Genomic DNA, 24,063 nt, shown 5'->3' on the forward strand with positions numbered 1-24,063 from the left:
CATCTATCTAGAGCAACTACAGCAAGACCGCTAAATAGACAGGTAAGGGACCATTAGAGGAACTCTTACCATCTAAATTAGTAAATACAACATAAAATAAGCTCTAAACGAGCAGGGCCCTCTGATTCCTCCTGTATTGAATGGTACTGTAACTGTACTGTCTGCCCTCATGTTGTAAACTGTTGGCGCTATATAAATCTTGTATAACAACAACAACAATTAACACACTGGTCATTGCTAAGAATTGTGAAAACCTCTGTGCAACTGCCCCACTTCCCACTTGTTCTGTGGACAACTGGTGTATCTTTTGACACATGCAGGTGACCTTAATCGTACCGAAAACATTTTACACTAACCTGTGGTGGATACAATTCAAGAGTACACTCTATGCATGCTGTCATTCCCGGTAAAATGACACGGGCATTTCCTTTAAAGCCTTCTGTACCTCCATCAATAAAGGGAACAACCGTGCTTTGCTGTACCTCTCCATCTTCATAATTTAAGAGGGACATCTAGGAATAAAAAAATAAAAATAAATGTATAGTGTATACTTTTTAGGAAGCTAATCAGCCACGCATCTACCTAAAAAAAAAAAAAAAAGGGTGGTGGCTGGATTAGTTTTCTTTTTTAAAAGCGTAATAAACCCAAAACGCAATATATTTCACCTTACCAATCCTGATACAGTATCTCACAAAACTGAGTACACCTCTCACATTTTTGTAAATATTTTATTATATCTTTTCATGTGACAATACTGAAGAAATGGCACTTTGCTACAATGTAAAGTAGTGAGTGTACAGCTTGTATAACAGTGTAAGTTTGCTGTCCCTTTAAAATAACAACACACGGCCATTAATGTCTAAACTGCAGTCAACAAAAGTGAGTACACCCCAAAGTGAAAATGTCCAAAATTGGGCACAATTAGCCATTTTCCCTGTTGTCATATGACTCAGTGTTACAAGGTCTAAGGTGTGAATGGGGAGCAGGTGTGTTAAATGTGTTCCCTCTCATACTGGTCACTGGAAGCAGGGATTGGGGTTTTATTCAAACCTTTTCACGGTACCAAATCCAAATACTGGGGCAAGAATATCCTTTTCTGAGCTGTATCTATAATCAGACCCAAGTATTCTAATCTCCCTGATGGTTTTAAGGAGGATTTATCTAGGTTGAGAACCCAAGGTATTCCAGGTAGTTGACTGATCTATCAAGAGCAGATCGTCTAGGTAAGCTATAATCGTTATACCTTGGGCCAGGATCTTTGTAAACACCCGAGGTGCAGTAGCTACAAACTGAAAATTAAGATTTTCTAACTCAAAAACTTTGATATTTCTGGTGAGCGAGGAAAACAGGCACATGGAGGTATGCATTCTTGATGTCGATTGACGCCAGAAGTTCCCCCCCTTGTAGGATGGAAACTACTGATCAGATTGATTCCATGCGAAAAGAGCGGACAGTGAAAAACCAGTTTAGATCTTTGAGATCTATAATGGGTCTGACATCCCCATTTGGTTTTGGTACCGTGCAAATGTTTGACTAAAACCCCAAACCCTGCTCTTCCATGGGAACCACTGAGATCACTTTTTGAGACAAAAGATGGTCCAATGCTTAACAGAGACACTTTTTTTTTCCTTGATCCCTGGGAACGTTTAATCTGAGAAAACGAGGAGATGGGAATTTTCAGAACTCTAGTTTGTACCCTAGAGTTAGAGGTCACCCATCTGTCTCAACACTCTTCCTGCCAGACCCTTGAAAACTGCAGAAGTCTTCCCCCCACTCGAGCAAGTGGGGGCACCCCTTCATAAGGAGGCTTTAGTATTTTGTCTTGTAGGTTTCCTCCCCCAGGACTCCTTTTGTCCTTGGGGTTGAACCTGAGGTTAACCTCTTGAACTTGACGGCGTAGGCAGTCGTGACTGCCTGGTGGCAGACACCCCTGGCACTAGAGAAGGAGCTTGTTTAAATGAAATGCGTTTACTCATCTTCCTAACTAGTAAAAGGGTACTTTTTCCACTAGAAATTGTTTGGATGTATTTATCCAAATCCTCCCCAAACAGCCGTTCATCATGAAAAGGAAAACTAGCCAGGAGCTTTTGCATGGCTCTTTGGCTGACCAATTTTTCAGCCATAAGATTCTACACATATATACCAGCCCGAGCGCAAGGCGTGAGGCCTGGAGAGCTTGGCTAAATCCTGGGCCTGCTGATCAGGAATAATCTTGAGAACCTTTTTAAAGTGGTCTCTCAAGGATTGACATACACAGATTGATGCCAGCGCAGGCTGAGTCGCTGAACCTGCCAGAGAAAAAGTGTTTTTAATAGGAATTCCAACTTCTTATCCATTGGATCCCTAAGCATTTGAGCATTGTCTACCAGACAAGTCAAACTTTTTTCATCATAGAGGATATAGCAGCGTCAATTGCTGGCATCTCCAACTTCTTAGTGAATTTTTTCTCCATAGGATAAAGTGTTGAAAACTTTTTAGGAGGAAAAAAAATGCTTATCTGGGTGATCCCACTCAGAATACATAAGCTTTTCCATCAATGAATGGACAGGAAAGGTATGCACAGCTTGAGGAGGCTTTAGCTAACACAAATAAGACATGGGCTTATCAACCGACTCAGTTAAGGGTAGCATAAATGTGGAACAGACCATCTCAATAAGAGATTGCACCATCAATCTTTAAGATTGTGAAGCCGATCCGTCCACATTTTGACCCCTCAGAAGAGGAGTCATCAGTCTCTTCACGGTCCCCTGAGAGAAGATAGTCTTCTGCCGACCCTAGTTCCTCAGTTTGAGGGTCCTGGGTAATGGACGGGGACCTGCCGCGTTTTGCCACACACTGGGATGCGTTTAAAGCCGCTAACCTGTCTTCCAAACCTATCATGGCTGAGGAAAAAACGTCCTCAGTAATACAGACAGGGGCTGCAGTGTTGGAAACATTTGCAACATTTGCCAGCCCTAATGGCTCACTCTGACCAGCCACCTCAGATCTCTCAGGGGAGGATGCCATTGCAGAGATGAGTTTAGGCTTTTTATAGCTTGAGGGAGTCCCTTTTCAGACCTTTTTTTGGGGCGATTCTACCTCTCTCCTGACCAAAGCCCGATGCACAAAATGCAGAGGTACTACCAGAAGAAATTGCACCTACTGCTTAAGCAAATAGTCCAGCAACTGCCACTGTTATTAGTGCTCAGCCTAGTGCTTTAGTAAACGTGCCAAAGGAATGCCTGTGTCACCACTTACATGACCCCTTTTTGCTTGTGTCCCTCCGACAGCTTGCAGTCAGCAAAATGGAGCTTTTTAAGTGTACTCCCCCGCTGCACGCCAACGCCGCTCTAAGCCACACCCCCTCTGCACTTCCACCGCTCCCCCCCCCCTCCTCTTTTCAAAAAAAGCAAGAGTGGAATCCGTTCCCCGATCATTCTAACTCCCCCCTCAATCCAGGGAGAGGGGGAGGGCTTCTGTCCAGGTGGGGAGTGTTTTTTGGAAAAAAATGCCTCCCCATTGGGACTGCTAGCCGGAGGAAGATCTGCAGCTTCTGCTGAGACAACGTGACCTGAGGAAAGCATGACAAGGTACATGCTCTATACAGCCCCCAGTGGTGGCTTTTAGGCATGACAACATTTACTTTTAAAGGAGACAACTCATAAGAAAATGAAAAATTCCTTAGAAATCGCCACTTACCTTTCCTGCCGCAAGGATTCTGTGGTGGCTCCGTTAAAAAACCTTCAGGAACTGGGGCCCCTTTTTATCGGGGGATCCACACTCCTGGACCCGTAAAGCACCCCGCCACAAAAACTTTACGGCTAAAAAAAAAAACAAAGTACTGGATCCCAAGGTCCAACTCTCTAAAACGAGAAGTGTTAAGAGCTAAACCTTGTTTCTTCCGCCACGAGGCCTGGGTACCATTCAATTTGGCCTAAAAAGACACTTTGACTGGATCTGGTCACATAGCTTGCCCCCAGCAAGGAACATTCCAGTGGAGCTCAGCATAGCACATCTTTACTCGTGACCAACACCTAAGACACTGGCGAAAAAACTGAGGTACTCTCAGTAGTGGGAGGGGTTATATAGGGAGTGGACTTCCTGTCTTAGGGTGTGCCAGTGTCCATCACCTGAAGGTGGCCCATAACTCACATAGTAACTACTATGGCACTGTGTCCCGTGATGTACGATAAAGAAAAACTTATTTGGTTCAGATGGTGTCAAGCCTGTGTGGCAGCAACCAGGTGAGGAGTACAAAGACCAGCATGTTTTGCCTACAGTCAAGCATGGTGGTTGGAGTGTCATGGTCTGGGGCTGCAAGAGTGCTGCTGGCACTGGGGAGCTACAGTTCATTGAGGGAACCATGAATGCCAACATGTACATGTACTGTGACATACTGAAGCAGAGCATGATACCCTCCCTTCGGAGACTGGGCCGCAGGGCAGTATTCCAACATAACAAACCAAAACACACACCTCCAAGATGACCACTGCCTTGCTAAAGAAGCTGAGGGTAAAGGTGATGGACTGGCTGAGCATGTCTCCAGACCTAAACCCTATTGAGCAACTGTGGGGCATCCTCAAATGGAAGGTGGAGGAGCACAAGATCTCTAAGAGCCACCAGCTCCATGATGACATGGAGTAGTGGAAGAGGACTCCAGTGAAGCTCTAGTGAACTCCATGCCCAAGAGGGTTAAGGCAGTGCTGGAAAATAATGGTGACCACACAAAATACTGACACTTTGGGCCCAATTTGGACATTTTCACTTAGGGGTGTACTCACGTTTGTTGCCAGCGGTTTAGACATTAATGGCTGTGTGCTGAGTTATTTTGAGGGGGCAGTAAATTTACACTGTTATACAATCTGTACACTCACTACTTTACATTGCAGCAAAGTAATATTTCTCCAGTGTTGTCACATTAAAAGATAAAATAAAATATTTACAAAAAATGTGAGGGTGTACTCGCTTTTGTGAGATACTGCAAATGAGAGATATATATATATATATATATATATATATATACATACATACATACATACATACATACACACACACACACACACACATACCACACACCGCCCAATTATTCTCCCCGGGTATAAATGTAATTGTGGAATTTTTATGTCAGTTATTTTGATATAAACTTGCAGCACATTTGTACACATGAATAAATATACATACACAGATTTGTGAGAATTCGGGTTTGTATACAATTTTACATGTATGAATGTACATGTACAAAAGGTTTATGTACATAAGAGGCATTTACTATGTAAAACACAGGTTTGCTTTAAAACGCAATAAGAAGGAAGTATAACATTACCAGCATTCCATTCAGCCATCTTCTGGCAATAATTGAATCCAAACCACATACTACAAGATGGAACTCTGGAGTGGTTGAAAAAAAAAAAAAATTACATTCCTGAACAACAAGGGATCAATATGCTAATATCTGAAATCAAGAGACATGCATTACCTCGATAAAACGATTCATCCATATCTTGAATTTTTTTATAATGACTATTTTGTTAGGATCCAAGGTTAAGGACAAAGTAAATTCAGATTTGCTGCTGCTCATTGCCTCCTTCAATATGCTCACACGTATTACTTTGTTCTCTACTGGAAATTCCCCCCCCACAATAGGCATTTTCTGCCTACACTATGGGAGAAGGGAACTCCCTCCATGTACTCAGGCAGGGAAAGATTCGCTCTCACATTTGCAGCAGGGTGCATCTTGCTGTCACCCATTGCATTATTTACAGTACAAAAATCAATGGATAATCTAAAAAATAAATTTACAACATTGCAAACATCAGCAGGCGTCAGAGCTTAAACAAGAAAGAGTAAAAATGATTTTTGTTGGCGAGATATGTGGTTCATGGCGAGCTTGGGAGGAATAATATTTTATGTCTTCACAGTGGTCTTGGCCAAAGCCATCAGCATTTGTTAGAAATAACCTAGGGCATGTACAAAATGTCTGTGGAAGCCACAAAAACAATTTAAACTTTTTTTTTTTTTTTTTAACCCTTTCGTCCCCAAGGGTAAAACAAATCTTAATGCTCAAGCACAAGTTTGCAACTTTGACATGCGTTAGTAAAACCGTGCATATCACCACAACTACTATGTGCGTCCAGGTGGATTAGATCTTGTTTTTTTCAGGACAAATTGGCCTTTCATCTGGTGGTAAATGGTAATGGATATCTTTTTTTTTATTATTATCATCAAAGGAAAACTGGGCTAAAAAAGTAAAAAAAAATATATATATATATATCTTTTGGTTTTATTTTTTATTTAGCTGTATATTTCTTTCCGCTACCAAAACCTTCCACCAAAGGACAACCCAAAATAAATTTGAAGCTTGCAGTGATACCATGTATGTGTATATTATTTGTGATTTGTACCCGTAGTACAGCCCAGAAACAATGGTGCGCATTTTTTAAAAAGGTTTTATTTTATACTTTATTCTACCTAAATCACACTGATATGAATTATAAAAAAAAAAAAAAAAAAAACCCTGTCCAAAAACAGTGACCTAACCTCTGACCCAAACACTATCCCTGCCATGGACCTAGTTCAAACCTTGATCAGGGTATCTGATTGTAAACATTCACCTTGTAAAACAATCTATTCAGTTTAAAATAGTAATGAAAGGCAAAACATGTTTTAATAAATATAAAAAAATAAAATAAAAATTACCTTGTTTAGAAGTGATCACATTCCTTTTGTTCTCAGCTGTACAAGAGCTGGAAAGGGGGGGGGGGGGGGAGCAGCAGCAGCAGCACACTGAGCTACCCAGTGAATGGCTGTGCAAGAGGGGGGGCATGTCAGGAAAAGACTGATCATTGGAGGAGAGTACACTGCGTTCCCAGCACAGCAAGAGAACTAACCACGCTGTGCTCTGCTGCTTAGTGTAGTCAGTTTTTAATAGGAAAGCAAGGGGACTGGTAGGAACACCAGGGATTTCACATAAAGGAAGCAATATAAAAAGAACAGGATACTTTCTCATACAAGTACATGGTACAGCAAGCACATATCAGGAATATGAAGTGTTGGGGTAACAAACACTTCAAACACTTTTTTTTTTCTCTGCAAGGACAGAGATAAAAAACTGGGGTGGGTTTCAGTGACTGATCACTGTGATTGCTTTGGTAGCCCCTGATTTGCTATCAGGTGACCCGGATTTGAGAGTTCCGGGTCCTGATCATTAGTACAGGGCCTCGATCTCTGTGCTGGGACCTCACCGTGTGGGGCGCTGCCAGCACAAAAGAGAGATACGAATATACGTGGTCCCACAGTGAAAAAGCCCAGTGCAGTGGGGGCCTGCATATTTTCCTACGCTTGGTGCCAAGGGGTTAAACTTTAACAATGCCAAATCTGAAATGTTGTATATGAGTCATACACTTCCAGGAAGGATACGGAGTGACACAACAGTCAGGTATTCTGCTGTTTATAAATTCAGCTGCCACTTCTGCTTTTGGTCTTCCTACATCCTTTGGCCTGCAAAAGCATATCAGAAAACAATTTATTCAAGAATAACTGTAATTAAATAGCAAGCAAATTATGTGAAGACAGAGGGAATGTAGACACTGTAAACGGTTCTCCCAAAGAGGACGGCTTTAGTGCACAGTGGATCTATCATGTTTAATGCAGAATTCCAGGTGAATAGTGAAAGTAAAAGGTAATAGTAAGGAAAAAAAAGGGAGTGGTTAACATCACCCTTCAATAATACCCTAAAACTATTGCAAAATGTAAAAAGTTATGTTCTCTTCAACTTTCTTACTAATGAAGTCAATACTAACCGGAAAAGAAATTGCCTGTTTAAATTAGAGACATCTATGGTGTCCATATCTACAACATGGATCTGTCGGAATCCCGAGAGTGCCTGTTGACAAGAGGAAAAAAAAAAAATATTATATAATAATAATAATAAAAAAAAAAATATATATATATATATATATATATATATATATATATATATATATATATATATATATATATATATATATATTCTCGTTGCTCATTATATTTTAAATGCTCCCTCGTTCTACATCAGCTTCCAGACAAGCAAAAGGAAATGAAAGTAGATATTGATTCAGTGGTGCACTTATGGATTACGATCAATAGTGCGCATTTAGTACAATTTCCCTGAGGCCCTAAAGCAGATTGAAGGTTCATTTCCACATGATCATCAGCATTTTTCCATTCCAGATTTAGAATTTATAACAGTAGGATGATTTAAAAGAGAAACCATCTTCTGGAAACAGATCTACACCTAGCTCAGTGTGGATTAAAGAAATCCTATAGGTAGAGATCTAAATCACATGAAGGCTTTAAATTCTGGCATCCCTATACATCATATATAAACCTCATAAATCATATAAAACTGGGACTTTAATTTTCAGCATGTACAGCCCTTACATACAGTATATAAGATATTAAATATTTCCACTTTCCAGTTTTCCTGGGACGTGGACTGAGATCACACTGGACAGTGGGTTTCCATCCATGAGATTATTTGATTTGCTTCCTTCGTGTCTGCATGACTCCTGGTGCCCCCTAATGGTAAATGTAGGCCAGGACCTGCACCCCAATTGGGTGTCCTCGCAGAAGGCGGGGTCAATCTTGCAGAACCAACCAAACTGTTCTGAGCTCCAAGATGTTGATGGGGAACTGGAACACTTCTCTCCAGTCTGAAAGGCTGGCATCTATTGTGATCTCTTTCCAGAGACAGGGAAGAAAGACCGCCCTATTATTAGGGCTGGGCTTAAAAACAGGGAGTCTCCCACTTGGCTTGATAGGAGCATGGGTAGATCACCATAAGGAACGTAGCTGTTCCAGGTTAACAGGATGTTGTGTTGGAGAGCTCTTGAAAGAAATTGGGCAAATGGTACAGCCTCAAAATGAAGCTAACATGAGGCCTAAAACTCTATCTTTGCGAGATGTCACAGTGTGGGCTTTGATAGGAAGAATTTTCTTTTCTGGAAGGAAAACTTTTGCTTGGGATTTGTCCGGGTCCAGACCCAAGTATTCCAGGCAAAGGAGGCTGGAGAGCAGATTATTTTTAAATAGCTCACCCAACTGAAAGCCTGAAGCATCTGAATTGTCTTGTGGATGTTTGCAAACAGTTGGATGTGGGAGGAGTCCTTAAGAAGGTCATCTAGGTTCCCTGTGACCTGGATGCCCAGAGTTTTGAGAAGGGCAAGAAGAGGTACTTTGTGAATACTCTGGGAGCAGAGTATAGGTTAAAGGGCAATGCAACAAACTAGAAGTGATTGCCATTGTAAGGTGCAGAAAGCACTAATGAGCTGGATAAATGGGAACATGTAGGTAGACATCTTAGATGTCTATGGATAACATGTATTCCCCTTATCTCAGAGAGGTAATAACCAACACTGCGTATTCCATGCAAAACCTTTTTGAATTTTTTATACGTATTTATAGGTTCAGAAAAAGGATGTATAACTCTGCTGGGCTTAAGTAATGTAAACAGGTTTGAACAGAATTCTTTGAACCGGTCTTGTGTAGTTACTGGTACGACTACTCCCCATAACAAGAGATGGTTTAAGGCATTCTGAGAATCTGACTGTCCTTGGGCAGTTTTTTGGATGATTTGAGAAGAAAGCAGTGAGTTTTGAACTCTATTTTGTATCCTTTGAAACCACCAAATGAACTCTAAAGTTCTGGGATGTCTTCGACCCATAGAGGAGCAAATTGTAACAGATATCGCCCCACGTTTAGGAGTGAGAGCACCCCTTCATTGGGAAGGCGGCTTTGAGGAAGAATTACTGGGTTTGGCGGCCTAAGTCTTGTGCCGAAGGGAAGGGCTGACCCCAGGTTTTGAAGTTGAAGCCTGGGTGCAACAGTTAGGTGCTCTGTGCTTTGAGGAAGTAGAGGCTCCTGAGGAGGTAGGTTTGCAAAACCTGCCCTCCTGTGGCATGTATTATGAATCTGTCAAGTGCCTGTACAAAATAGAGGTCTTCCTTGAAAAGAAATGTGGGAGACGCTTTTTACAGGCAGCTGCTGCCGTGCAGGTTAATGGAGTCATTCTGGACCTGCCTCATGTTCTAGGGCAGTGTTTCTCAACTCCAGTCCTCAAGTTGCCCCAACAGGTCATGTTTTCAGGATTTCCATTATTTTGCACAGATGATTTGATCAGTTTCACTGCCTTAGTAATTACCATAGCTGTTTCATCTGAGGGAAATCCTGAAAACATGACCTGTTGGGGTGCCTTGAGGACTGGAGTTGAGAAACGCTGTTCTAGGGCAACCATACAAAAGGGCAGAGCGGAAGGCCATTTCTATAATTTATCTGTTAAAGCATGATCCTGGAAAACAGGGTAACAGAGTAAAGAGAGCCTACTAAGAGTATCTCAAGCTGCAGTATCATTGAAAGAAGGAACACCTTCAGTAGGTACAATGAGATATTTAAGTATAAGACAGAATAAACTACAGGGACAGACCACTTCTTTGTGAACTTTTTCTTCACTGGATACATTTGGCGAAGATTTTGGAGTAAAAAGCAGTTCATGAACATGGAATGTTTTGAAAGTTTTTGAAGGGGCATTTCAAGACAGAAAATAATCAAATTGCACAATGGCAAGGCTTTTTTGGAAGGTAGCAGTGAGTTTTTTCACATTAAAAATCAGTTGCGTGAAGCTCCCGCTACAATATAGCGACAACCAGGAGGAGAAAAAAATTCTGCAGTTTCCTCTAACACTGCCTCAATGTCCTCTTTCTTTCCTCCCTATCTGTCAAATAGGCGGTTTGTTGTATTCCTGAAAACATCCCTAGATTCGGATAAAGAGAGCAGTGTTAGAGCCAGCTTCTGCTCTGATGTAAGGGGTGCATTGCCACTGTGCGATTGTGTGCTGTGCAGGCAGAGTGAATGTTCACTTGCAGTTGTGCAGCAATTTCCTTTAACCTGCTCTTGGGTATTCCCCTGTGGAGTACTCATGGAACAGGATGCTAAATACAGGGCAAGTGTATCCAGAAGGACAATAAAGCAACCCAAGTGTAGACCATCCTGTTGCAAATCCTCATGGTGAAAGAGCTGGAGGAAGCGCCTGAGTAACCTACAAAAGCTATAGGTGGTGGTAGCAGTAAACTGTGTAACCTGTGGTGTCACACCGGCCATTCACCTCTAAGTGGTTGAGTTTTAGCACCAAATTTGAAATGTTTACACAGTACTAAATGCCATTCAAATACTGTACCAGTCCCTAACAGTAATGGTCCGAAGCATACAGGATGACCTGGTCTTATCTGTCCATGACACTGAACTGTATATAAAGACCAGGATTCTACCATCATGGTAGGTATACCCCCTGAAAAGGTCTTCAGAGGCTGGGTTGCACTGGCTGAGTACACTCATTGCATTAAGTGCCAAGGTAAGAGACCATGCAGGATCCAGCACCTTAAGCAAAAATCACAGGCCTCCCTCACAGCGTGGGCGTCCAGGTATGGCTCCCAAGGCTTATTGCGGTTGCGCCTATCTGGATGCACTGCTTTTATTTGTGGCATTAGAAGCAGTGAGGAGTTAAATTAAGGCGTTTGAAGATAAAATAACAAATAAAAATTAAAAGGTGGTTAAGGTAAACGCGCTTTCTCCGCAAAGGAAAAAAGTTCCTTAAGACACTAGCAAAAAACGGAGGACTTACAGATGGGGGCAGGTTTATAGGGGAAGCACCCAGGGGGCATGTCCTTGAAAGATTTGCCAGCGTCCAAACACCTGAAAGTATGCACCTATAACAGGGTCTATGAATACTTTGCCTGTGTCTTGATTAGGATGGTACAATTTTCTTTTAATGCACTTTAAAGAATGGGGATTTCGGAAAACTTTTCTTTGGATAGCATGAGCTATCCACTTTTTGTATTTCTGTTTTTGCAGTCAAATTAGGATAAGACCTAGTTTATATTTGCTCCCATTATTATAGTATAACTTCCAACTTTTTTCTTGCCTAAAAATTCTACTAATCTCTCCCCCCCCCCCCCATTTGATATAATGTTAAGAAGGGATCTGGTATCTTTTGAACCGGCCGACATTCGGCTCCGTATGTACAGCAGCCGGGCTGGCTTCTGTCGAAGGGGCTTGACCAAAAAAGGTCTGCAGATCATGACCCGATCAGCGCTCTCAGCCACTGTCAGAACACAATCGTTCACCGGTACTTCTTAGGTATGTTGTGTGAATAAGAACACAAACGCATAGTGGGGGGGGTCTCAACCTTGACTGTAAAAGGTGAAAATACACTTTAAAATAAATACCTGAACTGCTCTAAGCCTTCCCCGCTAATCCAAAACAAAATTAAGACTTTGGGCTCAGGTTTAGCTTTACAATTATGAACAATTTACTAAGCAATGAGTAAGCAATGACAATATACAAAAAAAACAAATTTTCAATATATAAATAAAATGTTAAAATTACCAGATTCTTGAGGAGTTCACACCCCAAACCCCCAGCTCCAACAACCAATATTTTACAGGTTTCTAATAGAAACTGGAGAGACTGTAAACAGAAAAAAAAAAAAAAAAAAATTAATATGTTTCCACTGCATAACCAACATTACCAACCTGCAACCACGATCTTGTTATGTGTACATGCTTTTATATGATAAAAAGTTTAAATTGTTTATCCAACCCTTACATAGCTCACAAAAATCATAACAATGCAGTTTTATGTGCACATCACACGAACAGCCTTATTTAATAAAGAAAAGATCAGCATGTAAAGAGCCATAATCACAGCAGCCAAAGTTTTCTTTTATGGTTCTGCACACAGTTCAGCAGCAACGGGCTGAGATTCGAATCGTGTATGAGCTGGCAGAATGTACCAAGTTGATCGATCAATCAACTTGGGTACAACCAGCCTGACGGATTTTAGTTTACAATAATCACTGTCTCCCCCTGGGAGAACATAATATCTTGGCAGAAGGAATTCCCGTCAGCACTGTCTGCGTTGATGGGGGAATCGTGCAAATTTCTTTCCTGCAACCTACTACACAGACACACTTAAAAAGGGGTTGTAAAGTTTTTTTTTTAAATAACAAAACATGTCATACTTACCTCCTCTGTGCAAGGGTTTTGCATAGAGGGGCTCAGATCCTCCACTTCTGAGGTCCCCCCAGCACAGCTCCTGGCTCCTCCTCTTCTCGAGTGCCCCCACAGAGACCCACATTTCCTGGGGGCACTCGTGTAGGCAAGCTCCTGAGTCCTGCTGCTGCTTCCTTTGACACAGACAGTAAGACTTGGCCCTGCCCTACTCCTGTGTCACTGGCTTTGATGGCAGGTGGTGCAGCTCTTGTTTTGGGTGGATGTCATATGATGGCACCCAGAACAGGCGCTCAGAGCAGTGATCGCAGCCGCGCCATGTTGCTAGGACATGGCTCAACCCCGATCTCTGTAAAGAGCCTCGGCTCTTTAACCATGTGATCGGCTGGGTCGATATACAGCCAGTCACATGTAAACTGGAGATGCCGGTAATGTGCTGAAAAATGGCCTCGGCAGGAAGGGGGTATAAGTGCCATGTATTGAAGTAGTGAAAAGGTTCACTTTAAAAAAAATAAAAAAAAATAAATGCACATTTTTTTTGCAGGTAAAAAAAATATGTTTATAATTTTTTGTTGCAGGAGCCTTTAAAGAATTGCACCAGCGATTAGCAGATAACTGGTTCCATGCAGGTCTCCTGCAGATCTCTGTCAGTGTATCTGTGTGCCCATATGGGCAAGCATATACACTGCCAGGAAGAATCAATGAACTATCACAAGGCTCCACAGTGCCATTGTAGTTTATGGAGAACTATAAGCTGACAGCCACAAAAGGACTGTAGTTCATTCACACACAGAGCTGTGTGAATGAATGACACAGGCGTGCGGGTATAAAGTCCTGCACAGCCAAGCCACTTTTTAAAAGTGACTGCCTTCTGTTCACCAGTGAATAGGAAAAATGGCCAAGTCTCCTTAAAAACACACCTGTACTTTGCACACAGCATCAAACACTCACCTTTCATTAGCTTCCTCACTATTCCATTCAGAAACTAGGAGTGAAGAAAATAGCCAGTACCTATGTGTACAGAGGAGCATGGGACAACGCTAGTGATTAGTGACTTGCCCAGCACTGTCACATGAATGCCAAAAGAATCCTCAGCCTGATGTAAGCTCTGACTAGATTGTCTTGGAGCTTGCACAAAGTTTTCTTTTTCAACTGCTTAACAAAGCATGAGGGGTAAGTAACAGTAAGTATAAGCTTCTGGCATGGGATGGGATGGGATGGGGTGGGGAGAATGAAAGGCAATGTATTGCTTTGACCTACGTGGGACACAGATTTGATTTACTGCACAACTGCCGCATGTATAAGCTTACAAAACCCTGAACAGTGCAGGACAGTGGCATGAACTACATCCATTGTCTTCTATACATTTTACCCGTGTCCTGAGGCTTACCTGCAGTAACTGGTCATGTGTTACACCACAGGAAAGCTGTACATAGGTGAAGAGGCCCTTAGAAAACATCAATCTCACATGTTTCAATATGACGAATACAACTCATAGCTCTGGCTACAAGCAAAACGTTGGGCTGATAAAGTCCAATTCCAATGAAAGATTTTAGATTAGTTCTATTACACAGTAGTACAGCATACTAATCACCAAAACACAAATTATTGGATTACTGTTGTTACTTTGATTTCACATCGGAGGCAGAAAAGCCAGTAACACATAAAAACAGCACTTTAAAGAAAGTTATACACACTCGCCTTTTTTTATTACAGAAAAAATCTTCAGTATTAGAGGTCCATCAGCGATCACTGCAGGTAAACGCCGGCTGTTCAGACAGTCATGGACAGGTGTGGCTACAACTGACCTGGCACTGAAATGTGCAGAGCTCAACAACCGCAACTAGCCAAACGTAGGTGGCTGAATCAGCAGATTCCTGGAGCTGTCATTTGCAATGACCCTAGTTGCCCATGTAAATGTAGCCCAAGATGGTTTTGGTGGAACAAAAAGAGAAGGTGGATTACTTACCCAATTCTCCACTCCTCCCTGCAACTAGACTGGTCCCCGCTACTTTTTCACCCGTGTGCGCAAGCAGTCCTGCACCATCAAGGCCAAAGCAGAGTCCATAGCCTTGAATTGGACATGATAATACAAAAAAGGGACAGTCCATTGCTAAGGCACAGGGGAGCACCATCTGCTGGATGGAGGAGCAGAGAATAAGGTAAGTAAAACGGTTTCACTTCTCTCCTAGACAAAACGAGCTATGTACCTTTGCAGTGGGGGCCAGTGTTGGGCTTTAGAACTTTTGGTTTTGCTCATCGTCAATCTTTTTTGCTTGTTGGGGCATGATTGGTGACTGCCATCATTTGTGGGTGTGGTTTAGTTTGTCCCATTTCTTTTGTGGTCCGTAGCTGGGACTCCCCCCAAGGCCAATAAAATGAATCTTACTCGCATACCCAAGAGCCTGCCTACTGTTTAGGAGGGATCTTGCCACTCACCAAACAAGTACAAGCAAAGAGTGACAAGAGAACTGTAGAGATCCATTGAATAGATCACTGAGTCTATAAACAGGTATATTTACAATATTTTTAATTAAGACATTTTAACTGGGGGGGGGGGGGGGGGAGGAGGTGGGGGTGTTTAAGGGAAGGTATTTTAAGCATACACTACGCTTCATCTTTAAGTCAAGATGACAATGGTAATTTGGACAAATAAAGAGGATGAAGCTCCCTCTGACCAAGGTTTTGACTTTAAATACACTTCATCTACCTGGCGTTCAGCTTCATAGGTCTGAGATGCATAGACAGGCATGAAAAGTTACAATTCTAAATAATCTGATAAAATATTGTATTTGGAACAGCTGGAACTCATATACAAAGCTTTGTTTAAAAAGGAACCCGGCATTAGGAAAACCAACATAAAAGAACAAAGTTCCAGCAAATACCCATTTCTTGCCTCTTCCTGCATTGAAATGCCACATGTCATGCATTACTTTATGCCTCTTTTCCTAATGACAAATCCACTTTAGAACATGCCACACCTGTATAAATTAAGCTTGGTTTTAAGTGCTACTGGCTTTTAAATGCATGCTAGGATTTAGCACTATAGAAAGTGTTCAGAATGAGTGTGAGACTTCATAAAGATGATAGAGGTTATATAACTTAGGTCACCGATTACATAATTGGTAAGGTAGAATAAAGACACCAGTCTATCCAGTTCAACGTGTGTATGTACATCATTTTGGATAACTACAATTTTTTTACATCCCTGTGCTTGCTAAGAAACACATCAATTTTTTTTTTATTTGCCTACAATTCCTGCTGACACCATCAACTGTGTAAGCCCTTGTACACACGGTCGGAGATTCCGACAACCAAAACCAAATCCATTGGAGTAATTCCGACGGAATAATTCTGGAAGAGGTCCGGAAGTGATGTTGCATACACACGGTCGGAAAATCCGATTGTACATAACGTGATGAGGTTATTTCGTTAGGACGGGACCATGTTCAGTTTAGTAGCCAATAGCTTTGGTCTAGGAATTTGATCTGAGCATGCGTGGCACTTTGTCCGTCGGAGTAGGCTACACATGATCGGAGTATGTCCAATCGGAGCATTTTGTCTGAAAATTTTACCGGCAAGTTGGAAAACTTGGTCCGTCGGATATTCCGACGGAAACAGTCTGATGCAGACCACACACAGTCGGAATATCCGACAAAACATTCCGATAGGAAAAATTCCGACGGAATCTCCGACCGTGTGTACAAGGGCTAAGCAGTTTAACATCCGTACAACTCTGACAAGTAAAGAACTTCTTGCGCAGTGTAAGACTGAACCGATTCTTGTGTAACACTGTGTGATCGCACGTCTTCTTTAGAGACCTCAGGTAAAAAGGTTAATATATATATATATATATATATATATATATATATATATAAATAATGATTATTATTAATAGCACTTTTTTTTGCAGGTAACAAAATGTGCACTTATTATATATTTTTGGAGCCTGTTAAAGCATTACACTAGTGATCAGTAGATCGCTGGTGCCATGCAGGTCTCCTCCAGTTTATCTGTGTGTCCGTACATATGGGCAAGCAGATACACTGACAGAAAGAATCAATAAACTACCATGATGCTCGACAGCGCTGTGCTAAAGCCGACAGCCACAAAAGATGTTGGGGGCTTGTAGTTCACTCACACACAGAGCTATGTGAATAAATGATGCGGCCGCTCCATTTTTAAAAAGTGACAGCTAGTACAGGGAACTTCTCCCCCTACTGATGTCACAGGAGAGAAGAGAACGGTGAGTGGCTGCAGCAGTAGTGGTAACCTGTTACATGCCCCCCCCCCCCCTAAAAATGGGAGGAACATGTACCCAAAGGTGAACTTATCCTTTAAAGTAGAACTGTAGGCAAAACTAAGGAAGGGTTTAACCACTGTCAGATTTTTTTCACCATCTGTGTCCCATGGGGCGATTTACCTTAATTTCCTGTCCCATAGCCAAACTGGAAGTGAGAGGAAATGAAGGGAATTCCCAGGTCACCAGAACTAGTGTCCCCTTTGGAAGATTTCCCTTGTTACTTTCCTGGGGTCAACCAAAAATTTGGGATTTTCTTTACTTTATTTTCACTATCAATGAGAATAGTAAACAGGACAGATAAAGAGGGTAATTCTCATTAACGGGGGTACAGACAGCAATAAACACCTGTCTGGTGTTCCAATCCCTCTGGACTCAATTCAAAACAAAAAATAAATAAAAAGTTGGTCCTTGTGGCTGAGGTCCTCCATCCCTCTTATTAGCTTTGTTGTCCTGCTGTGCACTCTCTCCAGCTCATGCACATCCTTCCTGCGGATCCTTGACCAGAACTGGACTGTAAAATCATGATGGGGTCAAACCAGAGTTTTGTAAAGTGGTAAAATAATAGTTTTAGTAAATGCTAATGAAGGGTACCAATGGGCCAAATCCTTGTGAGGGCAAAAACAGAAGGAACCGGTCCTGGCATTATCTTGTAGTTCAGGGAGAAACACTGTAGAGGAGGAATGCTGCGGGGTAACAGGGGTATAGGATTTTCCTGACGAAAGCAGTGGGAGTTTACATGGGGTACAACTCCAAAAGGCAGAACCCCACTTGGACAGGTACAAGGTGTCCTAGAATCCAGGGAACACTGGAAAGCCTTGCGTCAACTAACGGAGGTGTCAGATACAAGAGGATAGCCCATTTACTTAAAATGGTTTTCCTGAGCACCCAAAAGCTGTAGAGGTAAAACTACCAAAAAGACCTGTCCAGAAACAGCCCCAACTTGTAGAAGTAGGGGTATACGTCCATCCAGAATGCGTATCAAAGGGCTAGCTGACTTCAGGCTTTCAGCCCTATGGTGAAGTGGGAGTTAGGCTCGAAGGCCTGCAAGTACCTACTGCAGAACTAGATGTAGGGTGGGATTCCTTGCACCTCTCCATAGACCTTCTGTTTTAAGACAGGAGCACACTCCAGCCACGTATGACATTGCTAATCATGGTGTCAAGAGAAGGTCCAAAGAGACAATGTCTCATGCAGATTAATTAGTCAGATATTCCTTAAAAACACAGCATCAGCATCCCGACTACAAAGCCAAAGTGCTGTAAGTATGGACATTAGCCCGTGGAGACACAAAGTTTAGATGGTTGTAACAAGTCATCACAGCTAAAGCACAAGTCTCCAGACATTTGCTCCAAGCTCCCTATCAAAATGTGGCTATTCCCCGGTGTTAAAGGGATCCCTATTAAGAGAATTCACCCATTCTATAAATTTGACAGATAAAAAATTACCGCCAACATGGAAGAGAGGGCAAATGTAGAATTGCAAAAAGCGAATACACCCCCAACCCTTTAGTGTTATTCCTGTTAAAGTGGATCATCCATGGAGGGAACAGACCACCGATTTACAAATTCCTCTTCAAAAATAAAAGTTTGGGAAAAGCAGGCTGATCCTTCAGAGGTAAGGTAATACACACTGAATCAGTAAGGTTTGAAAAAAAACCAGGAGTCAATGACAGGAAACCATTGAGCCTCAAAAACACAGTCTCCTAGTCCTTAGCAATAAACTGCTTGTATTCTGCTTGGCTTGATTTAGGGGCTCAGGAGGGGCAGAAGCAGACCTACAGGGGATGGTGCAGCAATGCACTTGGAACCTTTAAGTGCAGAATGAGCCAAGAAGTCTTGATATGGAGGTCCCTGAGGATATTAGGGAGGCTTTAGCCTTGCCGAACGGACCTGAGGAAGACTCTGCTGCCAACAACCCTACAAACAATAGGGGTCTCAGGTTCCAGATAAAGGGTGGCAATTCCTTCTGGGTATACCAAGTAAATGCCACCAGAGCCACTACAGAGAATAAGCGGAGGTCATCCATGGCAGTGGGACTGTCCTGTGTGTACCCTAGCAAAGACATGTTGCGGTCACAACATGTCTTTGCTAGGGCAGCTTGTGCAGATGAGGGTTGCATGTGGCTCAAGGTGACCAGTGGAAAGAGACTGAATATTTAACTGCTTCCTCCAGGCTCAGTGGTGGAAAAAAGTGCAAGTGTGCAGGCATGACAAGCCATCCAACACCTTACTTGACTGCTTTGCGTTAACCCTTACTGCAGTAATCCTGAAAGTGGTGGGACAATTGAAAAGGTGCCTGATGGTGCATCTTTCAGTGCTTCAGCCCAAGTGGCCTTACACACAAACTCAGTCTCCAGAGACAGGGTCACAGCTTTGGCTCTGAAAGGCGTTCTTAACACAGTACACTCGGGTCTGGAAATTGCCACAATGCAGAGCCCAGTTTTGGAAAATCACATTCCAGATTAGCCCTGCATTTCTAGTCCAGTAGAGTTCAGGGCTTTCACATTGGAGAGACAGTAGATGCTCTTTCAGGGCGCTATTTTTATCGCTGTAGTACCTGCAAAGCGCCCCAATGTGTAAGGGGTCTTGGGACAATAGCAAAAAAATGAGGCATGCTTGCTAGAGGTGTGGGTTGGCCTACAATTTGGGAGCTGGCATACAATCATTCAGTATGCCAGTGTTCCAACCTCCTGTAGATGGTAAGATAACAGACTGCCTCTGAATTCCTGTGTCCTTCAATGGACAAGAAAGACACAATGTTCTGTAATTACAGTCTCTAAGATCTGCAGCTCTGTTCTATTCCCCAAAAAATGTATGTATTTACCTGGCAAGCATGGCAACAGTACCGTTTGCATCAGGAATTCCCCACAGTTATCCACTTTTCCTGTTATTAAATCACTGTCTCACCCAAACATTTACAAAACCCAGAGGGTCAAGTTAAAGGGGAAATCTTACAAGAATCAATTCCCAGTATGCCCTCTGCCAGGTTTATCTTTAGGAAAATACTTACAAATATGTTGCAGGATGGAGCGACTGATTGGAGTACACTGTTTGGTTATTGCGAGACTAAACAAATAATTATAGCAAAGAAACTTCCCATTAAGCACTTTCTTTAAAAGATATTAGCAAGGGCATATAAAGGCCTAGGCTTAAAGGGTAACTCCACTTTTGTGGGGAAAAATAAATACCAAATAAAAAAAAAAATACAGTAAATACAATTGTGACACAAGTCATATTGTAATTGAATGTTATTAAATATTACTTTTCCTTTCTGTAAAATGCAATATGTACACAGATGGTATACAGAACACCCCCAAGACATGTCATTTCCTGCTTGTGTGACTGGCTTACTGATTTCCCCAGATGTTTGCACTAAGATACAAGATAGATTTTAGGCATCCCTTGTAATTTTTGGTAAGATACTCTCAAAGGGAAATTACATCTAAAAAAGATTCAGACCATGTAATGTTCCTGAATAGAACCCGGCAGGTGCAGCAGCTGATTGATAATTAAGAAATCACTCTATTTGCATTTGTTTTGCACATGAACAGCTATCTCTTCAGAATAACAAAAGGTAGGAATTTGTAGTAAAGTTTGTTAAATTTCCTGCAATGCATCCAGAGGGGAACTTTTTTTTTTTTTTTTTTTGGATGACTAGTTTTTTTTAAAACTGCTAACATACATAGAAAAAAATACATAGGTCATCAATTTTTTTCAGAAAAATTGCAGTTACTTTACTGAGAAACTGGAATGAGGGAAATAATGGGACTGACACTGCTGACCTTCTTCTGAAAATCCCAGATGCCTGGCTGTCTCTGACCACAACAGTTTCCAAATCAATTATCTAGAACAAGCACAAGGCAAGTGAAGCCAGAGTAAATGCACAGCTCCAGATCTGCATATATGTTTTGTATTTGGCAGACAAACTAGCATTTTAAAAAGGAGATCAGCAATGGTAGCAACATATTTCTCTTATCACCGATTTGCTCTTAAAGCTGAACTCCAGGCAGATATATAACAAATTAATGCAATTCTGTAATCAAAACACCATTAGATGTATTTTTAAATTGTAAGCAGAGTAATTATCTCAATATGACTTGGTATTAACTTCTTGTAAGCCTTGAACATCACCGTTCAGAATGGGAAAGGAAGAAGCAGCACATAAATCCAATCAGTGCTTCAGTGCTCATATGCTGAACTGAAATCTGAGGTTTCTCCTTTCACTATCAAATCACAGGCTGGGGGAAGGACAAGATCTAAGGGGGGCATTTACACTGTTCCAGACTGAACACGTACATTTTTTTTCCCCCAACACAACACATGGTAGTGCGTCACCTCAAGTGCATCTCATTGGCAAAATGTGGCAAGAACCATTATTAATGGAGCTGCATCAAACCAACGTTTGTAATGCCTGTTACCACAAAGTAACAACGTGAATGGGTCCTAAGGCTACATTTGCCAGGGTCTTTTACCACAATGCAAATGCCAGCAGCAGGAACCTATTGACTTCTGATGTTCTATTCAACAGGTGTAAACAACCAGCTGCAGCAGCAGAACCTGTACATTTCAATGACAGGTGGTATGAACGAATGGTGGCAGCAGCTACTTGCGGCTGTTAGTATAGCCAGCGAATGCTTGCGGTGATCACTGCTGGACACAGTGTGAATAGACACAATAAGCTGCCGACAACCTGTCACTGAACCTGTGTCAGCCACTTAGTCCTGTTAGGCTCCGCTCACAACATGGGGTCCGGTGTGTCCCTGTTTCAGGTCCGAATTCGCAACTGAAAAACGAACCAGAAGATGCACCAGGACCCTTTCCAAATGCAGACCGCAGCCGCCCCAGAGCTGTGTAAACCGGCTGCATTTTGAGATCACGTCACATTCTTCTGTCATGCGAATAGAATGCGGGGAAACCCACATCCAATTTGCATATATGTGAACCTTGCCTCAAACACAGCAGCAGGAATATGTAGATTCCTGCCGCTGACATTTGCCCCATGGAAAAACGCTAAGAAGCTTACAAATATAGTCTAAATGGGACTCAGGCTGGGTTCACACGGGAGAAGAACGCAACAGCTCATAGCAGGAGTCCGGTGAGTCTCCATTCATCGCTTCAGGTCCGATATCAGCCCAAATTTTTGGCTGAATTCAGACCCGAAATGGACCAAAAGACAATTCGTACAATTCGCACCAGAGCCGCCCTGAAAATGTGTGAACCGGCTCCATAGAGAGCCAGTCAAAATCTCCTGCTATGCAAATTAGTTGCGGGGAAAGCCGCATTCCAACTTGCAATAGTGTGAACCCAGCCTTAAAAGAGGAATTAAAGGCAAAAAAAACAAAAACAAACACCACACCCTGTAAGGCAAAGGCATAATGAGCTAGTATGCATAGCATACTAGCTCATTATGAATAACTTACCTGAGAACAAAGCCCCTGAAGCGGTCCTCCGTCTTCCTCTTCGCCGCTGCCATGTATCCCGGAGCAACTTCCGGGTCTCGCGGCTCCGGCGCTGTGATTCGCCGGAGCCGCAATGACGGCACTCCCGCGCATGTGCACGGGAGCCGACACTCGCGGCATATCGCCGCAATCTGCGGCCTGCCCAGTGCGCAGCTGTATACGGCGCATGCGCCGCAGACAGCGGTGGCTGTCTTCGGGTAAATATCTCCGCAACCGTATAGATTTTGGAGATATTTCTTGGACCTACAGGTAAGCCTTAATCTAGGCTTACCTGTAGGTCAAAGTTGGTTGTAAGGGTTTACAACCACTTTAAATGCAAAGAAGAAGAAAATCAATCGGGTCTCCTGCCCTGATAACAGGGCCATGCTATGTGGCAGAACTAAGAAAATCTCAGGGCTGAAAAGACAGACACACAAATCCACACACACAAATTAAAAAAAATATTAAAAATTCAATTAAAATTAAAAGACACAAATTAGTAGGTTAGATTGCTCCTATATGTATATTTTATTTGTGCATTTAGCCACATGCCTGGAGTTTAGCTTTATTCTTAATTTCAATGGATCATACTATACACTTGATATAAAAGACATAAATAAGAAGTCTCACTCTCATTCCACCTAGCTAGAATGCAAAGCTATAGACAAAAGAATGTAAACATGTGGTTTCTCACTTCATTGCTTGGTTCGAACGCGGGGTGTATGAAAGGTCCTGATCGCTCGAGGAACTTCTTAACATGGTTCCAGCGACCTTCCCAGTCTCCAGTCTCCCCACACCCAACATCCACAGCCATTCTGCATAGAACACAATACAGTTCACTGACATTATTCTACAACAAAGCAGTATTTACAGAAAATGATCTCTGGAAATGACAGGTGATTAAATCATAGGCATTAGATGACAATTAGAAAATCCAAACACAAAAGCAGGTTTTCTGAGGATTGTGACATGAAGAAGTGTGCTTGTTTAATGAGAACATACATATTTATGAACCTACAGTGCTGGACTCACCTCAGAGGAGCAACAAGGACTTATCTGGAAATCAGCTGGGATGATCTATTCCCCCCTCCCCCCCCCCCCCTGCCCGCCCCAGGAATGGTCAGCCAGAGAGTGACTGCAGAGATTGTACACTGCCCACAGAAATAGGATACGTTAATAATTGGCCTATACTTGCCCGAGCTAGATATCTTACAGTAGACCTATAATAAAAAGAAAATACATCTTTCCCACCCTTCCCCAAGTTCCTATAATGGATAGCCAGGTGACCCTATGTCTAGGCATTTG

The 24,063-nt window shown here is 42.3% G+C and overlaps 1 protein-coding gene across 2 annotated transcripts in view; it reads right to left on the bottom strand.

Annotated features, from left to right (window-relative positions):
• UBA3 (ubiquitin like modifier activating enzyme 3) overlaps positions 1–24,063 on the bottom strand; it is a 48,864-nt gene that overhangs the window by 14,933 nt on the left and 9,868 nt on the right. For both annotated transcript variants that reach the window (XM_077451981.1, XM_077451980.1), the window contains 7 exons: positions 23,453–23,573; positions 12,397–12,477; positions 7,779–7,861; positions 7,396–7,476; positions 5,456–5,499; positions 5,303–5,367; positions 357–512 (listed from right to left, as the gene is read on the bottom strand). In XM_077451981.1, coding sequence (XP_077308107.1) covers positions 357–512; positions 5,303–5,367; positions 5,456–5,499; positions 7,396–7,476; positions 7,779–7,861; positions 12,397–12,477; positions 23,453–23,573 — 631 coding nt within the window. The remainder of the gene's footprint in view (positions 1–356; positions 513–5,302; positions 5,368–5,455; positions 5,500–7,395; positions 7,477–7,778; positions 7,862–12,396; positions 12,478–23,452; positions 23,574–24,063) is intronic.

Source organism: Lithobates pipiens, unplaced genomic scaffold (assembly GCF_037356315.1).
Source record: "Lithobates pipiens isolate NorthernLeopardFrog02 unplaced genomic scaffold, aLitPip1_a1.2 Scaffold_23, whole genome shotgun sequence".
In the NCBI taxonomy this organism is placed as follows: domain Eukaryota; kingdom Metazoa; phylum Chordata; class Amphibia; order Anura; family Ranidae; genus Lithobates; species Lithobates pipiens.